General features: G+C 37.8%; 1 protein-coding gene across 4 annotated transcripts in view; it reads right to left on the bottom strand.

Moving 5' to 3' along the window:
- The window catches only part of AZI2 (5-azacytidine induced 2), a 32,093-nt gene extending 12,878 nt beyond the window's left edge, over positions 1–19,215 (bottom strand). For 3 of the 4 annotated variants that reach the window (XM_014589671.2, XM_006153301.3, XM_027773757.1), the window contains exons 1-5: positions 19,011–19,215; positions 11,628–11,848; positions 8,778–8,903; positions 7,962–8,061; positions 6,773–6,921 (exon numbers count right to left, since the gene is read on the bottom strand). In XM_014589671.2, the coding sequence (XP_014445157.1) occupies positions 6,773–6,921; positions 7,962–8,061; positions 8,778–8,903; positions 11,628–11,843 (591 nt within the window). In that variant the 5' untranslated portion in view covers positions 11,844–11,848; positions 19,011–19,215. The remainder of the gene's footprint in view (positions 1–6,772; positions 6,922–7,961; positions 8,062–8,777; positions 8,904–11,627; positions 11,849–19,010) is intronic. The other variant, XM_006153302.3, reaches the window with a different exon arrangement.
- Positions 19,216–19,221: the final 6 nt, after the last annotated feature.

Below are 19,221 nucleotides of genomic sequence, written 5' to 3'. Positions count from 1 at the left end.
TGTCTCTACTCATGATATACTCTGGTGAGTTCCACAGGAAAATGTAAGTTTTTTACTCTTTTACTTTTTTGTATTATCACAGAAAGCATGAAAGATTCCACAGGTTATGTTTAAAAAGATCAGCACAAATTTCCTCCTTCCAAATAGACAGAAAATGACCTGGAAAGGACTTCATGAAGTCCCTGTATACTTTTTTTATAAAAAGAATTTTATTTATTGTTGTTATTATTTTAAAATTTGCTGTAGCGCATGGACACTCACCAGAGACAGACAGACAAGAGGGAAAATGAGAAAGCGAGCCACTGGGTTCAGGACTTGAACCATGGTAGGCCATGTGGGAGTCCAGGGCCTTAATCATGATGCCACCTGTTGACCCTGTCCCTGTATACTTTTAAGTTTTAGTAGTTTAGGTTGTAGATACAACAGAAAGCTTAAAAGATACATCGAAATGAACTTAACATGCTGAAGACACCTCTGTAACACTTCTTTGCAATGAATTCTCATGTTAAGGGGCTGTAATAAAATAACTACCACAGGTTCTATGGGCAGAGGTGGCCATTACAGTTAGAGAATGCAATTTAATTTTATTATTTTTTACTTACATAATGTAAATTAAATGTCTTAAGAGGAATATTAAAAAGCTGCACCAGGATTTCATGAGTTCTCTAAACCTGAGAAAGTAAAATATCAAAAACGCTTCATATTACAGGAGTCAAGCCATTTCTGAATCTCTGGTTTTAATACTGTAAACTGCATCTTTAGGAGCCCAATGGAGAGGGAAGGAAAACTGGTTCATGAGTCCAGGGAGACCTGACCTCTAAGAAAGCACATATCCTGAATACTCTTCCTTCCCGTTTCTTTTTTTTTTTTTTTAAAGGAAATAAGAAATCAGATTAAATCACTTTCAATTTCTTCGTATCTATCATTTTTTAAAAAATTAGTGTACACTTAAATATATGTTCATTGGAAAACTTCACTTTTAAGGCCAACAGTATAAAAACATTGTTCGAGTGGAAAAATATTTTTCCCAACTACTGTTGGATCAATTAAAAAAAGTAATATAAATCAGCTATAAATTCACCTCAAAGGTATTATTTCTAATATTCAAAGACTTTGTTCCTGACCAGTAATTCGTCTGTCCTAAAGGCAGTAATGATTGTTTCCCAACTACCCCCGATGTGGGAGCGTCACATAAACAGGCCTACAGTGATAAAATCTTGGGAAACAGTGTTAAAGTTATATACATACTACAGGACTTCTCAGAACCTTTATCATATAGCATACTGCAAATCTCTAAATTAATAGGTTGTCGGAAAAGTCATGACATTTTTGCATAGAAAAATACATCATGACTTTCCTGATGACCCAGTACTAGGGAACTTAAGGATCTTCTAAACCAACTCCATCTTACCGATCCAGTGTTTCTTACACTTCCTGGGCCCTAGAGTCCATATTTCTCACAGGATTAACTGTTCTGACTATAAAAGGCTGGAATACTAAGGGATAAATATAGGAAGTCTGAAACGACCATAATGGAAGTGCTCCTGAAACCTTGACCTCACCAACCCCACACTGAAAACTCCGCAAAAGACAAAAAGATACTACCATGTGCACTTAGGATGTCACTACACACTTTAGAAGGCACTGTAGGCCTCGCTGTGGTGCTGCAGCACTGGACGCCGCTGCTGGACAGGCTGAGGCTAAATGGGAGGCCGTTAGATTAGATTAGATTAGCAGGTTAGATTGCTGACCTGCTCTGAAAAACTGGCACGATGGCACGAGCCTGTAGTCTAGTTACTCAGGAGGCTCAGGTAGAAGGATCGTGAGTTCACAGTCAGCATGGGCAACATAATAAGAGCCAAGCTTGGTAGCATGTGACTATGGTCCCAGCTACTTGAAAATCAGAGGCAAGCAGAACAGAAAATAGCAAGACTAGAAAAAAACACCATATACACACATGCGCACATACAGAATGTATTATAAAATGTTTCACAGGAGTACCATCTTAGAAGTATTTGCAAACACAGCTATAGTAGATATAAGAACGATGATTTATGTGAACACAAATTTTTCCTTTGGTTTGCTCTCAGGTTCTTATATTAGATGACTGATCAGCAATACTTTTAAAACAAGACTTATAAGTATAAATCCTATTAACATCAAGATTTAAACCTGAAACCCTTCATAAATTGGTATCTCTGTTCTTCCCTTTCCTAGTTCATTAATTTATAATAAGGATGTATTATATTTTTTAAACGAGACAGGTTTCCTCTACCCCAATAAATGCATAAAAGGTGGAGACAATGTTTTAATTTTTTTCATATTCCTTCTTCACCTCACTTGCAACTCTTAGACATTTCTTAGATTTAATTTCTTCATCAGTTAAAAAAAGTGATTTCTAAAGTGCCTTCTATCTTTAAAAATCTGTTTCTGTGATTTGGCTGTTTCTGATACATTTAAACTAAAACCAAATTTATTTCCCTAGCACCACCTAGTGGAATAAGTTAAGAACTAAAACATTGCATACACACACACCTCTGAAAGCACTCCCTTTCTGAATTACTTTAATCAAGCTTATTTTGAAAAACATCTACTTACTGAAAATATACTATGTACAGGGAATTTATATACACACTAACTTTCAGGGGGAAAATGTGTTTAATGTTTACTTTATAGAAAACAGGCTCCAAAAAGTCAAATGCATTTCTAATGTGACACAGTTAAACCATCATGATTATAGCCAGCTGTCTACAATTCTGGGGCTCTGCTTCTGACTCTACAGTGAAATACCCAATATGTACAGAAGTTATGAAATTACTGCCTTTCAGGTAGAATGTAGATACTGACAGTAATTCAGAGCTGCAAGGTACAGATTTTCCTTGAAAGCACATCTTTTCAAAAGAGACTTCTCAGTGGTTATGGCAACTGGATATTGTGGAACAGGATACTGGATCTTGAAGGAATTGTGGTGTGTGGCCAACTTCAAAGCTGGGAAAACCAACTTCGGACGTCAAGTAGGGGGAAAGGAGAAAAAAAAAAATCTGACTCTAATAGGAATGACAGTAATTTTCCTATTGTTTCCCCTTTGGGTGGGAGCTCACTTCCTAGTTAAGAATTCATTTGGTCTAGCAAAGGGTAGAATGCTGCATTATTCCTTATTCCTTTATTTATTTATTTTAAAAATTTATTATTATTACTATTCTTTTGCTATAGGGTACATGAGCTCACCAGAGAGGGAGAGAGGGGGAAAGTGAGAAAGCACCCTCCGGGGGCATGACCACACCACGACCCCTTTCTCCTCTATTCTATCTTAGGATTTTTGGGCATGTACATGCACCCAGCATGTTTTTCAGTCTGCTAGGTCCAGCATATGAATGGCATAGTCAGCCATGTAGGATCCAGCTGTCCTAACCAACACACTACCAGGCTGGCCTGCTACATTATTCTTCATGCACAGCTCATCTTATCTAGTGGTCACCTCTGATAAAGACTACATTATAGAAGAGAGAAAGTCAGCTCCATTTAGTGAGACTTGGGATTCCGGGGTAGAATCCTAGCTGGCAGTCAGGAAGCAGTAATTCTTTCGAGTGGTACATCTCAGAGGAACACAGAATACAACACACAGTTTCTCAACAGTGTTGGAATGTTCTGGCGGACAAAATGGTTGAGAAACAATTATATAACGGATTATCACAGGATTAACTGTTCTGACTATAAAAGGCTGGAATACTAAGGGATAAATATAGGAAGTCTGAAACGACCATAATGGAAGTGCTCCTGAAACCTTGACCTCACCAACCCCACACTGAAAACTCCGCAAAAGACAAAAAGATACTACCATGTGCACTTAGGATGTCACTACACACTTTAGAAGGCACTGTAGGCCTCGCTGTGGTGCTGCAGCACTGGACGCCGCTGCTGGACAGGCTGAGGCTAAATGGGAGGCCGTTAGATTAGATTAGATTAGCAGGTTAGATTGCTGACCTGCTCTGAAAAACTGGCACGATGGCACGAGCCTGTAGTCTAGTTACTCAGGAGGCTCAGGTAGAAGGATCGTGAGTTCACAGTCAGCATGGGCAACATAATAAGAGCCAAGCTTGGTAGCATGTGACTATGGTCCCAGCTACTTGAAAATCAGAGGCAAGCAGAACAGAAAATAGCAAGACTAGAAAAAAACACCATATACACACATGCGCACATACAGAATGTATTATAAAATGTTTCACAGGAGTACCATCTTAGAAGTATTTGCAAACACAGCTATAGTAGATATAAGAACGATGATTTATGTGAACACAAATTTTTCCTTTGGTTTGCTCTCAGGTTCTTATATTAGATGACTGATCAGCAATACTTTTAAAACAAGACTTATAAGTATAAATCCTATTAACATCAAGATTTAAACCTGAAACCCTTCATAAATTGGTATCTCTGTTCTTCCCTTTCCTAGTTCATTAATTTATAATAAGGATGTATTATATTTTTTAAACGAGACAGGTTTCCTCTACCCCAATAAATGCATAAAAGGTGGAGACAATGTTTTAATTTTTTTCATATTCCTTCTTCACCTCACTTGCAACTCTTAGACATTTCTTAGATTTAATTTCTTCATCAGTTAAAAAAAGTGATTTCTAAAGTGCCTTCTATCTTTAAAAATCTGTTTCTGTGATTTGGCTGTTTCTGATACATTTAAACTAAAACCAAATTTATTTCCCTAGCACCACCTAGTGGAATAAGTTAAGAACTAAAACATTGCATACACACACACCTCTGAAAGCACTCCCTTTCTGAATTACTTTAATCAAGCTTATTTTGAAAAACATCTACTTACTGAAAATATACTATGTACAGGGAATTTATATACACACTAACTTTCAGGGGGAAAATGTGTTTAATGTTTACTTTATAGAAAACAGGCTCCAAAAAGTCAAATGCATTTCTAATGTGACACAGTTAAACCATCATGATTATAGCCAGCTGTCTACAATTCTGGGGCTCTGCTTCTGACTCTACAGTGAAATACCCAATATGTACAGAAGTTATGAAATTACTGCCTTTCAGGTAGAATGTAGATACTGACAGTAATTCAGAGCTGCAAGGTACAGATTTTCCTTGAAAGCACATCTTTTCAAAAGAGACTTCTCAGTGGTTATGGCAACTGGATATTGTGGAACAGGATACTGGATCTTGAAGGAATTGTGGTGTGTGGCCAACTTCAAAGCTGGGAAAACCAACTTCGGACGTCAAGTAGGGGGAAAGGAGAAAAAAAAAAATCTGACTCTAATAGGAATGACAGTAATTTTCCTATTGTTTCCCCTTTGGGTGGGAGCTCACTTCCTAGTTAAGAATTCATTTGGTCTAGCAAAGGGTAGAATGCTGCATTATTCCTTATTCCTTTATTTATTTATTTTAAAAATTTATTATTATTACTATTCTTTTGCTATAGGGTACATGAGCTCACCAGAGAGGGAGACAGGGGGAAAGTGAGAAAGCACCCTCCCGGGGCATGACCACACCACGACCCCTTTCTCCTCTATTCTCATCTCAGCATTTTGGGCATGTACATGCACCCAGCATGTTTTTCAGTCTTCTAGGTCCAGCATATGAATGGCATAGTCAGCCATGTAGGATCCAGCTGTCCTAACCAACACACTACCAGGCTGGCCTGCTACATTATTCTTCATGCACAGCTCATCTTATCTAGTGGTCACCTCTGATAAAGACTACATTATAGAAGAGAGAAAGTCAGCTCCATTTAGTGAGACTTGGGATTCCGGGGTAGAATCCTAGCTGGCAGTCAGGAAGCAGTAATTCTTTCGAGTGGTACATCTCAGAGGAACACAGAATACAACACACAGTTTCTCAACAGTGTTGGAATGTTCTGGCGGACAAAATGGTTGAGAAACAATTATATAACGGATTATACTTTAGTTTGAAAGACATGAATGATCAAATGGCTATTTGCTACAGACTAGGAAGTTTTTCAATTTTTTGTGACAACTATGGTAAATTTTGCATTTGGTTCACTGCTCTCACACCCCTCTGCTTCTATATCATTTCCTCTTTTAAACTCAGCATTATCTGTCACGACATCTGAATGCTTACAATCCAAGCTTGCTAGAGCCCAACTCAATATACTGGTAAACACAGTCTTGATGAGAACCTGAGAGACAGTTTGTGCTTTAATGGATGACTTTAGGCTAGTCATACTTTAGTTCTACAATTTTTTTTTTCCAGTTCTTGAATTCTTAGCTCTTTGTTGATATTTGCAGTTGCCCCCAATGTGTTAAGTCTTCTGAAAAGCAAGCTCTGTAAAGTTTCCTTTGTGGCTGATTATTTTTTTTAAAGAAACTTAAAAATCAAGTTGGCTCTTACAATGTATAAAAATGTATAAAAAAATCAAATTTTTAAGTAAAATAAAATGGAATCTTAAAACCTCTCTTTAGGCATTACATGGATAAAAATAAATACCATAAGGAAATCAATAGAAAGACAATTTGAAAAAATAGTTATAAAAGAAAGTAAATTTAAAAAATTACAAACATTTTTAAAAACAAAAATTGTATAATTGTGAGAGATCAGGCTAAAGGTATACAGTATATAAAATTTCAGCATAAAGGATTAACATGGGACAATAAACATGAATTTTTCAGGGACTGGAATATTCCTAAGTAGTTACAACTTACGTTACCTATGGTTTAATACTGAGTTATGAAGGCTACATATGATGCAGAATAATAGTGAAGTTCTCAATTTACTTATTCTGTACTACCGTTTGTTTGGCTTTTTGTAGCTCTGTTTTGAGATCGTTGCATTCTTTCCTCATCAGTTCCAGTTCCTGTTCCAAACCATGGATCTTCAGGTCACAGCTCAACTTCTCCACCTCCCAGTTTGATGAAGGTGGATTTAAATTCCTCATCACTACAAAAAGGAGGGACAGCAAAACTGTTACTGTTGTCTTCAACACTAATGGTAATTCTAAAACTGTTATGATGGTAAAATGTGGATAACAGAAAAACTAATATAAAGCATGCACACTCATTAATAGTTTTTTTTTTTAAAGTAATTACGTTAAAAAAAACTATGCTAATGAGAATAATAAACCTAGCAATCATCTTTTAGAATGTATTAATCACCCATCCCTGATTTTCTACTTCAGTTAAAAGTATAGATTTGTCAGTCTGAATTTTTATTAATACTCTACCCAAACATACGTTCAAACTGTAGGCAAATAATCTATTTTGCAGAACTCAAAGTTAAGACTGATAAAAATAATAAGCAGAATAAATGAATCTCAGCTAAATTCTATTTAGTCCTCTCAAAGTATGATCAATTGGCCTAGAACATTATGTCAACATGATTTTATTCATAAACATTTTAATATACAAACTCAATATTAAGTGCATATCACTTTATCCTCAACTTATATCTTAGTTTCCATCTATTAAAAAAAATCCTACTCAAAGGTCTCTCAGAAACTTATCATTCAGTTTGTCTAATCAGAATGTTTATTGGAACAGATTCATATCCCTCAGACCTAATATTCCACCCCAACTTTTCATCTGCACCTTTTAACAACCTTAAGGAAGAAAATGAAAAGTCACTTATCCATGACAAAGTGTCTAGCTGTGAGCAAGAAGTTCAGTAAGAAAGAAAGTCAGGACATACCAGCAGGACAGAAGTTTTGATGAGGCTGTTTTTCTACTCCTTTCTTCCTTTACTTCATCACAAACTAGCCCTGAATAAAAACCATTAAATTTTCTCTAGGAAAACTATACTTTACAGCTAAAGAAAAGTTAAAAGAAGTAAATACTATGTGAAAGTAAAACAGAGGAATTAATATAAGTCTAAAAAATTAAAAAGTGAAGGCCTCAGGACACAGAGAAAACTGGTAATTGCTGTAACATAGAAATGGAAACAAATTTAATTGTTAGAATATTTATAACAAGTAAGTGGCATACCCTGCTGAGTTTCCACCTCTGTCCTCAGCTGGAGGAGTTCTACTTCTTTAGACTGTAGCTGCTCATTCAATACTTTCAAAGATTCAGAGTTGTCTTTATTCTAGTTAAGTAGGGAAAATGCCAAATTATATTCAATAAAATCTATAGACTGGTATTGTATCTTAATTTTCAGGTAGACACTGAAAATACCTATTGTGGCTTTTAAAAGCAATGGGAGAAAATGAACCTAATTTCTCGCTAATCTTCATTTTCTAACATAGGACATTATTATTCACTAGCTTAAAAAAATACAATGAATAATTCTACCACGTAATGCTTTTTTAAAATTAGTTAGTGATGTTAGATGTATTTAAGAAGTAAACATTATTGGGACAGCAGTTAGCGTAATGGCTATGTTGCTGGACTCCCATGTAGTCGACCACAGTTCGAATCCCGGACCTGGTGGCTTAAACTCACGTGGGGCACGTATGCGTACGTGCCCAAGATCCCGAGAAGAGAATGGAGGAGAAGGGATTGCGATGTGGCCATCCCCCCCGGGGGGTGATTTCTCGCTTTCTCTCTCTCTGTCTTTTTGGCGAGCACATGCACCCTATAGCAAAAACTGTCCAAAAAAAAAAAGTAAACATTATTAAATACTAAGTATTATTTTTGTAATAAATAAGTTATAAACTATTAAAATTTTCTATTTTGCTTTGAACATGTATATTTTAAGTTTTTAATCAATGTAAATACTTAACCTCTTCTTTCTCATTTTAAACCTTTTATTAAAGGAGAAGATATTTGTAATATACAGAAATTCTTTTCAAGCCAACTTACCATTTTATCCAGTTTGCTCTTCAAATTATCTCTATCAATGCAAACCTCTCGATATGCATGATAGGCTTTATTTACTTGTTCTCGTCCAACAGAACTTGTTTCTTCATCTAATCGAGCTCCTATAAGCTAATGACAAGAAATCAGAAGAAAAAGTCAGTCTTCTAATAGTTCCACATCTTACTTGAATCACTGAAATGCAGGGATAAAACCTGGACTATAATTAAGCAAATATTTCATTTTTGTATAATTTATCTTTACTTACTAAGAACACAAAAAAGGGGGCCAGTAGGTGGAGTGGTGGTTAAGGAACTGGCCTCACACATGCTAACCACGGTTCAAGTGCTGGACTCAGTGGCTTGAAAATAATGCTGGGCACATGGGTGTGTGTGCCCAAAATCCCCAAAGGAGAATGGAGGAGAAAGGGCTGAGGTATGGCCATCCCCCCGAGGGGTGATTTCTTACTTTTTCTTTCTCTGTCTCTCTCAGGTGAGCACATGCACCTTATAGCAAAATCCAAAATTTTTTTAAAAAAAAGAGCTAAAAAAAGAGTAGCACATTTAAAAAGCTTTTTATGCTTTTATTTAATCAGTATTTTATACTTCAGTTATCTGTTTTATAATATGCTAAATCATCATAGTACAACATTCTTTTGAAGTACTGAGGTTTTGAAGTAGTAACTAATTTCCAGCATCATATATCAAGTTAAATAAGGTATATACTTTTTAATAGACACATCAGTTCATTAAATCCTGTATTATTCCATAGCAGGCATTAGGAGGATTCTGGTCACAAAGTACAGAAATGTTTCCAATGTTAACTATACATTATACACTATATTACTACTGAACTTAAAATTATTTTTGAAGAGAGATTTTTGCTATAGGGAACTTTAAAATATTTAACACAGCTATCACCTCCCAAACATTACCTTCTCTTACCCTATTCCACTGTGTTACAAATTTACTTAATCATCTTTAATTAAAAGCAAAACAAAACAAAACTTATGAATGCAAAGAAGTAACTATTTTTTATTTTTTTGGAGAGATTTTTTGCTATCAAGTTCATGTACTCACTGGTGAGACAGAGAGTGAGGCATTATCACATAGGGGGGATGGCTACGCTACAGTCCCTTCTCCTCCACTCCCTTCCTGGGATTCTGGGCATGCATGCATATGTGCCTGGTGTGAGTCGCCAGGTCCAGGACTCGTACCACGGTCGGCCATGTAGGAGTCCAGTGCCTTACCCACTACATCACCTGCTGGCCCCAAACAGTTACTACTTTTACAATTGACTCTCTTCCTCTTATTTCCCACAAATGAATTAAACTCTTATCACATCCCACCCTTGATGTTTTTTAAAACAGAATAATCCATTTCCTTTACACTTTGTGGAAGTTGTGGATTGTATGATACAAATATATTGATCTGACCTGAAGAAACACAAACTAAGTTAAAACTTTAAAACTCAAAAATAAATAGATTGAGGAAGAGTTCCCAATACACAAGTAGATGTGGTGATTTATAATGATTTGTGCATGAAACAGCAGACACTAGTTGATCAGTTAAAAGCATCATTCCTATTACACGTGTTAAAGAATGAAAAAGAATGTTGAGGTAAAGGTGATTTCAGGGCTGGTTCTGGATCCCACGTAGCAGACCACGGAAACTGAATCCTAGGTCCTTGAAAAACACACTGGATGCATGCATGTATATGACCCAAATCCCAACAGGATAAAAAATGGAGAGGGGACTGTGGAGTGATTATGCCTGGCCAGGGAAGGACTCTCCCTCTTTCTCTGTGTCTCTGTTCCTCTCAGAGAAGTCCACATATCTTCTGGCAATTAAAACAATAAGAGGTGCCAGCAGATGGCGTAGTGGTTAAGGTGCTGAACTCCCACAGGGCCAACTGCAATTTGAGTCCCAGACCTAGCATCTTGAAAATCACACTTGGAGCGTGTGTGTGGGTGCCCAAAATCCTAGGAGGAGAATGGAGCAGGTAGTGTGGCATGGCTACCCCCAAGGGGGTGATTTCTCATTTTCCCTCTCTTTGTTTCTCCTAGCTGGAGAGTGCATGTACCCTATGGGAAAAACCTTCAATAAGAAAACAATAAAAAGGAAAGAGATTTCAGTACTGATAAAGATATAAAACATATCAGAACGATCTTCCAAAGTGTTCTCCTTTGACATTTTATTTGCTTTGTTGGCATGTCATTTTTATTCTGGCATGTATTTGAAAATTCTGAGTTAAATAACACACAGCTATGAAGGTAAAACAATTTGATAAAAGAAAGAAAAATATTTGGAACCTGACTCCTCTAAATTGTTAAATTCTATTCTACAAATAGTAACCAAGGACACAGTATTGAGTGTGCTTATACTGTGTTTTGTATATGAATAATGCCTAAAGTTTTGAGATTAGCAGTATGCTACCCTTGGAAATTCAGGACAACTATGGAAGATATAAAGACAAAACAAAAAGTATTTGAAATATCAAATATTTTGAATTACTTTAAAATTTGTTCTCTTTCTTCACACACACACAGGTTGGCATCCCTAGCAAGGTTTTCACACTGTGACCCATCTCCAGCCTCAGCCAAACCTGCATCATGGCACACATGCACATGCCTGGTACGCACAGGGGCCTTGGACACGAGGCTGCCCATGTGGGCTGGTGACCGCACAACATTACATTATCACTGCGCCACCACGACTGGCCCCGTGTTGAAGTATTATCTGTCATAAAATATCAGGTTGTCAGAAAAGTCATGATTTATTTTTCTGTTTCTCTAGGCAAAACGCGTCATGACTTTTCTGACAACCCAGTATCATGAAGGTAGGAGATAACAATGACCTTTTCTTCCAAAAATCGTATTCTCTTCTTTAACAAAGAGTTCTCTTTCTCCGAATCCTTAAGGCGTTTTTTGATGTCTTCATATGCGGTGACAAGGGCAAAATGTGAAGCAACAGATTCATCTCCGGAATATATTGAGACGGGAGTCAGTGTATCTCTCCTGTGGGCTTTTTCATGATTCAGAATGCAGATGTCATCTTCTACCAGTGCATCCATGACAACTGTTTAAAAGGGAGAAAAGTATTAAATACAAAGATTTCATTAAATAAATGAGCAAAAAATATATTTAGAATGATGTGAATACTGGGGCAATATTTAAAAACTCTTAACTCTTGAAGTAGTGGTAGCACAGACTGGAACCAGACTGCCTGGGTTCTAACCCAATCTCAGCCATTTGTGTCTATGTCATTTTGGGTAAACTGCTTCACCTGCCAACCTTGGTTATTTTATTTAGCAAGAATAGGAAGTAACAGCAAGTACCTTGTGGAGTCTTAAGAATATAAGGCATTTAAAATCATAAACTAGTATTAGTAAATTCTTTATAAAAATATGGGAAATACCATTTATTAGGAGACGTGAAACTGTCTCTATAATGGGCATTTCATTTAAATAACTTAACTCTCAACCAAATAGTATACATTCAAATTTAATCATTTTTCTACACAACAGAAAACGAAAAATAAGTACAAATTGCTCATAAAATCAAAACAGATGTCCCACTGTGCATTTTAATGAGCAGAGGTTATTCACCTTTGCTCTACACAAAGTTTTAACATGCTTGGCTATATAGCTACACATTCATTTTTATCATAAAACAATTATTTATTCAGTAAGAAAAACTGAGGGTGGGAAAAGAACTGTGCAGGAAAATAATTCTTATACCATAAGGGTAGGTAATACATTGTCCATAATACAGGATGCTATGGGGCTGGGTCAAGAGATGGAGAAGAGCAGTGGTTTTCAATGAAGGTGCAGCAAAGGTTATATGATTGTTAAACCTACAAGCTTAAGTGAAGAGGGTGCTTATTTTCACTGTACTTATTGTATATAAACCTTTACAATTTGCTAACTTCCAGCAACAAAGGCAATTTTAAAGGAAAGGAGAAAGACAAATGGCTGAGAAGAGTGGCCAGAGATGAAATCAGACAGACGGGATGGGGACAGCTGGTGGTATGGTGGTTAAGGAGACCGGATCCCACCGGCCGGCTAAGCAGTTGAGTATGGGATCCAGCAGCTTGTAAAACACACCTAGTATGTGTATGTGAATGCCCAAAGTCCAGAAGAGAGGGAGAAGTGGAGGAAAAGAGACTGTGGTGTGATCATTCCCCATGTGGGGGAAGGTGCTTTATCACGACCCTCTCCATCATCCTCTTCTCCCATAAATGCACTCCTGGCAAATTTTAAAAAAAGAAAAAAAAAAACAAAAAACAGGATGGAGACAAACTCAGATGGTCCCTCATTATAGAAAGACTATTGATTGTGGTTCTTATTCCAACAAATTTTTTTTTAAAGAATTTTTTATTTAACTTTATTTATTTTAATTTGATCAGAGAGAGACAGAATGAGCAAGAAAGAGAGAGATGGAAAGTGAGAAAGCAAGCTGCCAGGCCTGGGACTCGAATCAAAGTCAGCCATGTGGGAATCCAGAGCCCTTAATCACCAAACCACCTGCTGGCCCCCCAATATATATTTTTTTTTTTGGAGAGATTTTTGCTATAGGGCACGAGTGCTCGCCAGACAGACAGAGAGAGACACAGAGACAGAAAATGAGAAATCACCCCCCAGGGGGGATAGTCACGCCACAATCCCTTCTCCTCCATTCTCCTCTCAGGATCTTGGGCACGCATGCACACACAACCGGTGTGAGTTTTAAGCCACCGGGTCCGGGATGCGACCCACGGTCGACTACGTGGGCGTCCAGCGACATAGCCATTACGCTAACTGCTGGTTCCCCCCCAATAATTTTTTAAAAGATCTGGACATGATTAAAGAGTGTAAAGAATACTCACATATATGAAAAATATTCACAGCCCAATGACCTGTGCTAAGCCCTTAGCATTGTGCTAAATTTTTACAAATATCCCATTTAATTCTCCTGACTACCCTATAAGACAGAAAATTTTATTACATCCATTTCCCCAGATGAGAAAACTGGTACCTGGAATGGTCATGAAACTTACCCAGAATCACGTATGTAGCAAAAGAACTTTAAAGTCTGAAACAATATTTTTCCTTTCCCAATCATTTACAAAACCTTACATTCATCAAGAACTACTAAACTGGGAACTCCTCAGAAAAATTTATAAGTACTTTAGATGGAAGAAGATATATTTATATACATGTCACATTTTATACGATATTAGAACTGGTCATTTTTACAATGAAATGAGTAATCAGACTAGTTTATCTCACATATGTATATCTGTTGCCTTTTAAAAACCTATAAATCATCAAGAAGTTGTATATATGTGGTCTCTCTCTAAACAGGCCAGCAGGTAGCATGGTGGTTAAAGGCACTGGACTCCCACATGGCCAACCACGGTTCAAGTCCTAGACCTTGTGGCTTCCTTTCTCAATTTCCCTCTGTCTCTCAATCTCTTTCTGATCAAAATGGAAAACAATAAGTTAAAAATAATTCTTTAAAAAAGTATTATTTGCAATAAAAATTTTCAAATTGTATACTATTACTACATAATTTATTCTACATACTAAAAATGACTTAAAATATACTGAAAGAAGTATAAAACTATCTGTTCTAAAAATTATTGAAGAAATAGCTACATACCTATGAGAAAATCTACTAGCATCACAGATATGTATAAAGTTTTATTAGGTTTTAAAAACAACTGCCATTTAAATTTGGTTAAAGTGAAAATCAATTTTCATTTCTATCCCTGCAGAAATATGAAAGCACAAGTATCTGAATATTAATATGTATTAATCCAAACAAATCACACTGTGTAGACTAAAAGCTGCAGTGTCAGGAAAAATTAGATCTTGGAAACAAATCAAATAATACAAGACAGGTACATCCTATTACTCTTATTATTATGCTGAAAGGCAAACCTGCTACCAAACTTTTGTTTCATTGCTTACACAAGCATCCTTTACCCTTCCTTCGACAAAGGCAGTAGTCTGCCCCTCCATACAGATTTAATTTTATAGGTTCCTGTTATAATTAAATGTCTCTTCATGGGAATTCCAGTTAGCTGGCCCAAGAAATTTGACTTTCTGGATAGACGGTAAGGACATAACTGGCTTTTTAACTGGAATTGCCAGAGAGTGTGTGCACTCACCAGAAAAAGGGACAAAGTATGCCCCAGCTGGGACAGCCACACTGTAGTCCCTTCTCCATTTCTCTATCCTGTCAAGATTTGAGGCACACATTCACACGTGCCCCACGAGGGCTGAGATTCAAAATGTGGCCCACCATGTAGGATCTGGATCCTTTAACTACTGGGCTATGGGGCTGGACCTAACTGGCTGTTATTACAATTAATAAACTAGACAAAGCTAGTTTTAGTATTTAACATTCAGGGAAACTTATCTACACTATATTTAACCTTATTTATCATGATTCAAGTTTTCTTAAAATAATGAAGTCTTTTTACATTAATCTGTTAAAAAAAAAAAAAAACAAAACTGTGAGTCAAAATGCACTTAAGGGCTAAGAGGTGATGTGAAGGTTAAGGTGCTGGATCACACATGGTTGGCTGTGCAGCTCAAGTCCTGGATCTGGCAGCCTGAAAATGACATTGGGTGAGTATGCATGCATGTCCAAAATCCCAGAAGACTGCAGAAAGGACTGTGCTGTGCCCATCTCCCCTGGGGGTTGATCGCTCACTTTACCTCTGTCTCTCTCTAGTAAGCACACATGCTCTATAACAAAAACCTTTAAAAAATGCATTTAATACACCTAACTTACCAATTTAATATACCTAATTTATAATGATTGCCTAGATTATAAATGTGCTCAGAACACTTACACTGGCCTACAGCTGGGCAAAATCATCTAACATAAAGCTTATTTTATAATAAAGTGTTGAATATTTCATGTAATTTATTGAATACTGCACAAAAATTGAAAAAAAAAACTGAATGGCTCACCACCACTCCTCTTGCACTGTAGAAATACTGTACTGCATATTCCTATTAGCCTGGGGAAAAGATCCAAATTTGAAATTTAAAGAATGGTTCTAAATTGTATTTGTGGCATCACAAAATCAAAAGACCGTAAGTCAAGACATTGTAAGTTGGGAACTGTCCATACTGAGATTCTGGATACTAGAAAACATAGAAATGCAGTCTTATGTTGCTAAATGACAGGAGTATGTTTTGAGAATGTGTCACTGTGATTCTGCTGTTGTGCAGACATCACAGTGTCCCTGAGCAAGACTCATGTGTAGCCTACTACATAACTAAGCTATAGCACAGTCTATTACTCCACTGTCAAATAGCAGCTTGTGGCTGACTGAAAGATCATTGATCAGTGCATAAATTAATCTTCAGCTATACCAGGCTGGAACCAGCAGATGGCATAATGGTTGCATTGCTGAACTGCTAGAGAGTCAACCACAGTTCAAGTCCTGGACTGGGTGACTTAAAAGGCACACTGGGTGCATGTGCGTGCATGCCCAAGGTCCTACGAGGAGATTGGTGGAGAAAGGACTGTGGCGTGGCCATCCCCTATGGGGTGATTTCTCACTTTTTATCTGTGTCTGTCTCTCCAGTGAGCTTACGCAACCTATAGCAAAAATCTCTCAAAAAAACAAGCAGACCAAAAAAACAAAAACAAAAACCTCAAAAACTAGAAATACCAGGTTCGTCTTTTTTTCTAGGAATAAAAGATTATCCTGTCTTATTTCACCATAATTTTACCTACCCTTTTTTCGATCACTTGCCTAATGTTTTTACATGCATTTTCCTACTTCTTAGTAGGGTAGTATAATCCTAATTTATAAAAAAGTTTTAGAAAAGTTAAACACCTTACCTACAGCTATACAGCTAATCAGTGGCCAAGCTGGGATGTGAATTTGGATAAGCTGTCTTTTAAATTAGTGCTCTTAATACAACATTCTGAGAGACAACACAAAACGGATTCTGATTTTCCTAAGAATCCAGAGAGGTAGAACTCTACATAGACGAACAAGGGCCCAGGATTCAGAACTCCAGATTTTAGTCTAGGATTTGCCACCCTGATTTTAGGTTAGCCCACTTTACTGATCTGCATCTCAATTTTCCCAGCTATAAAACAGGGTTGGATAGTACATCAACCTAGACAGAAGAGAATTTACATTTGTGCCAGGAACTGAGTAAAAGGTATACTACACACATTACCTACATCAAGTCTGGCAAGAAGGTAGAGGTAAACGTATGTGACATAGCTGGGATCTGAATCAAGGCCTATTTATCTTTACATTGCTCCCCGAAGGAAATCTGTTTAAAATTCCCATCACAGGGCCAGCAGGTGGTATGGGGGCTTAGGTGCTGGACACCCATATGGCTGACCACCATTTGAGTTCCAGACCTGGCGGCTTGCTTCCTCACTCTCCCTCTCTCTCTCTCTGAGAATTGAAATTAAATAAAAATACATAATTCTTAAAAACAAAGTGTAAAAATGACAAGAAAAAAAATTTCCATCACCTTTCTTCCTTTGAGAAGCTAGGATACTCTTGAACCCACTTCATACAGTCAGTCAAGATATTGTGAAGCGAGCAATGAGTATTATGGGAGCAAACTGATCAACACTTACTCTTCGATGAAGTAATGAGGGGCAGGAATGGCCTAAATAATTTATAAAGTAGGGATCAAGTTAAATGCCTCTTTTCAAGATACTATCGCTTCATCGAGGAACCTTAACAATCCAATGCTTTTTAATTCAGTGACTCCAAAAATGCACTTGGCACCAGATATATATATATAGATACATATAGACAGATACAGATATATACACACATAAAATACATAAAATTGACTTTTATGTTTTAAACATTAATCCGTAAGTCAGTCTATAAGGCCAGGGGATCAATCATAAGACTCTTTCAAGCCTAGCATAAGTATTAAGAGCAGCCTACTTCTCTTTCCCTTCATAAAGGGATATACCTCAATTTAACGACATACCTATATTAAGGTAACTGGTGTTATCAATTTTTTTTGAGAGGTTTTTGCTACAGGGCGTGTGTGCTCGCCGGACAGACAGAGACAGAGAGACAGAAAGAGAGAAATCACACTCCAGGGGTTGGGGATGCTGCAATCCCTTCTCCTCCATTCTCCTCTCGGGATCTTAGGCATGCATGCACACGCGCCAGGCGTGTTTTAAGTCACCGGGTCCGGGACGCGAACCACGGTCGACTATGTGAGAGTCCAGCGACATAGCCATTATGCTAACTGCTGGTCCCTATCAATTATTTTTTTTTTAACATAATGATATGTTGCAATGTCCTTCACCTTTTTAGAAAACTATCTCATCTGTTCTTTGTAAGATTCATTAGATCTACCTTAAGACCTGAGTGGGCATACAGACTGGTGGAGAAACTGAGACATGCAAATGGTAGAAAATGGGGGAACTGGGAAGGAAAATTAAGACAGCTGACTTCATGACCAGAATAACTCCGAGAAACTGCTTGGGTGTCTCAGAGAGTAAGCATTACCCCCTTTTCAGAGAGAGAGAAACTGGGCAGGGTTTATTTAGCCTCTTATCCAACATCAAGCGCATAAATGGCAAATTCAGCACTCAGATCTTGGTGTTCTGATAGAATCCTGGGCCATTTCCCATCACACCATACTGTTGCCTCAGTATTAAAATCTTATATTTGCATAGGACGTCCCATGTATAAGTAATACTGTATGAAAATTTGATAATCATCTTGTGAAGAATGTACCATTCCCATTTTTAGATAACTGAGTGACCGTAACATAACCAGTAATCAGATACCGCGTTTTCAGGGAACTGGTGTTTAAATTATGTCTTGAGATCTTACCCAACCCCATTCAAAATTCCAGTAATGAAAACGGAAGTGTCTTCTGAGTTTAAGGAGTAAGGGTCAACTGTAATACTGGCACGTCAAAGTCTCCGGTCACCTTATCGTCTTTGCAACACACCCTGGAGCAATTTATGCTGTGATCTGTATTACAGTATAAATCCGAGTACCAAAAGAAAATCAGCAACTGGGGCAGAGTACAATGAAGGGCCAAGAGCCCGAACAGCTGGGGGTGTGCAGGTGACGCGAGCAAGGGATGCCCTGGGGTGGATCGCTCCCTAGTCACTGGGAGCGCGGGAGGGGGAGAGAAAAAAGACGCGTCTCCTGGCACCAGCAGCAGCGGAAGTGGGTCCCGACACTGCCCGCACCCCTATTCCAGGCCAGGCCCAAGCCAGTCACTCACCCTAAAGCCAAGATACGAAGGGCCACCCCCAAGGGCCGCCGAGTTTCGATTCCCCAGTGTTTGGAAACCAACCGAAAACAAACCGGGTCGCCAGGGGTCACCATGGGCTTCCGGTTTCCTCGAAGACACCGCCGCTCCCCCGGTGAAGGCAGCCTCTCCCGGTGCGCCGCAGGAGGATTCCCATTTCTCTGGCCTCGGCTCCGCCCGCCCC

The sequence above is a fragment of the Tupaia chinensis genome, unplaced genomic scaffold, assembly GCF_000334495.1.
Source record: "Tupaia chinensis unplaced genomic scaffold, TupChi_1.0 Scaffold000368_1, whole genome shotgun sequence".
NCBI lineage: Eukaryota > Metazoa > Chordata > Mammalia > Scandentia > Tupaiidae > Tupaia > Tupaia belangeri.
Note: the sequence above shows the minus strand (reverse complement) of the source record. Positions and strands in the feature narration are given on the sequence as shown.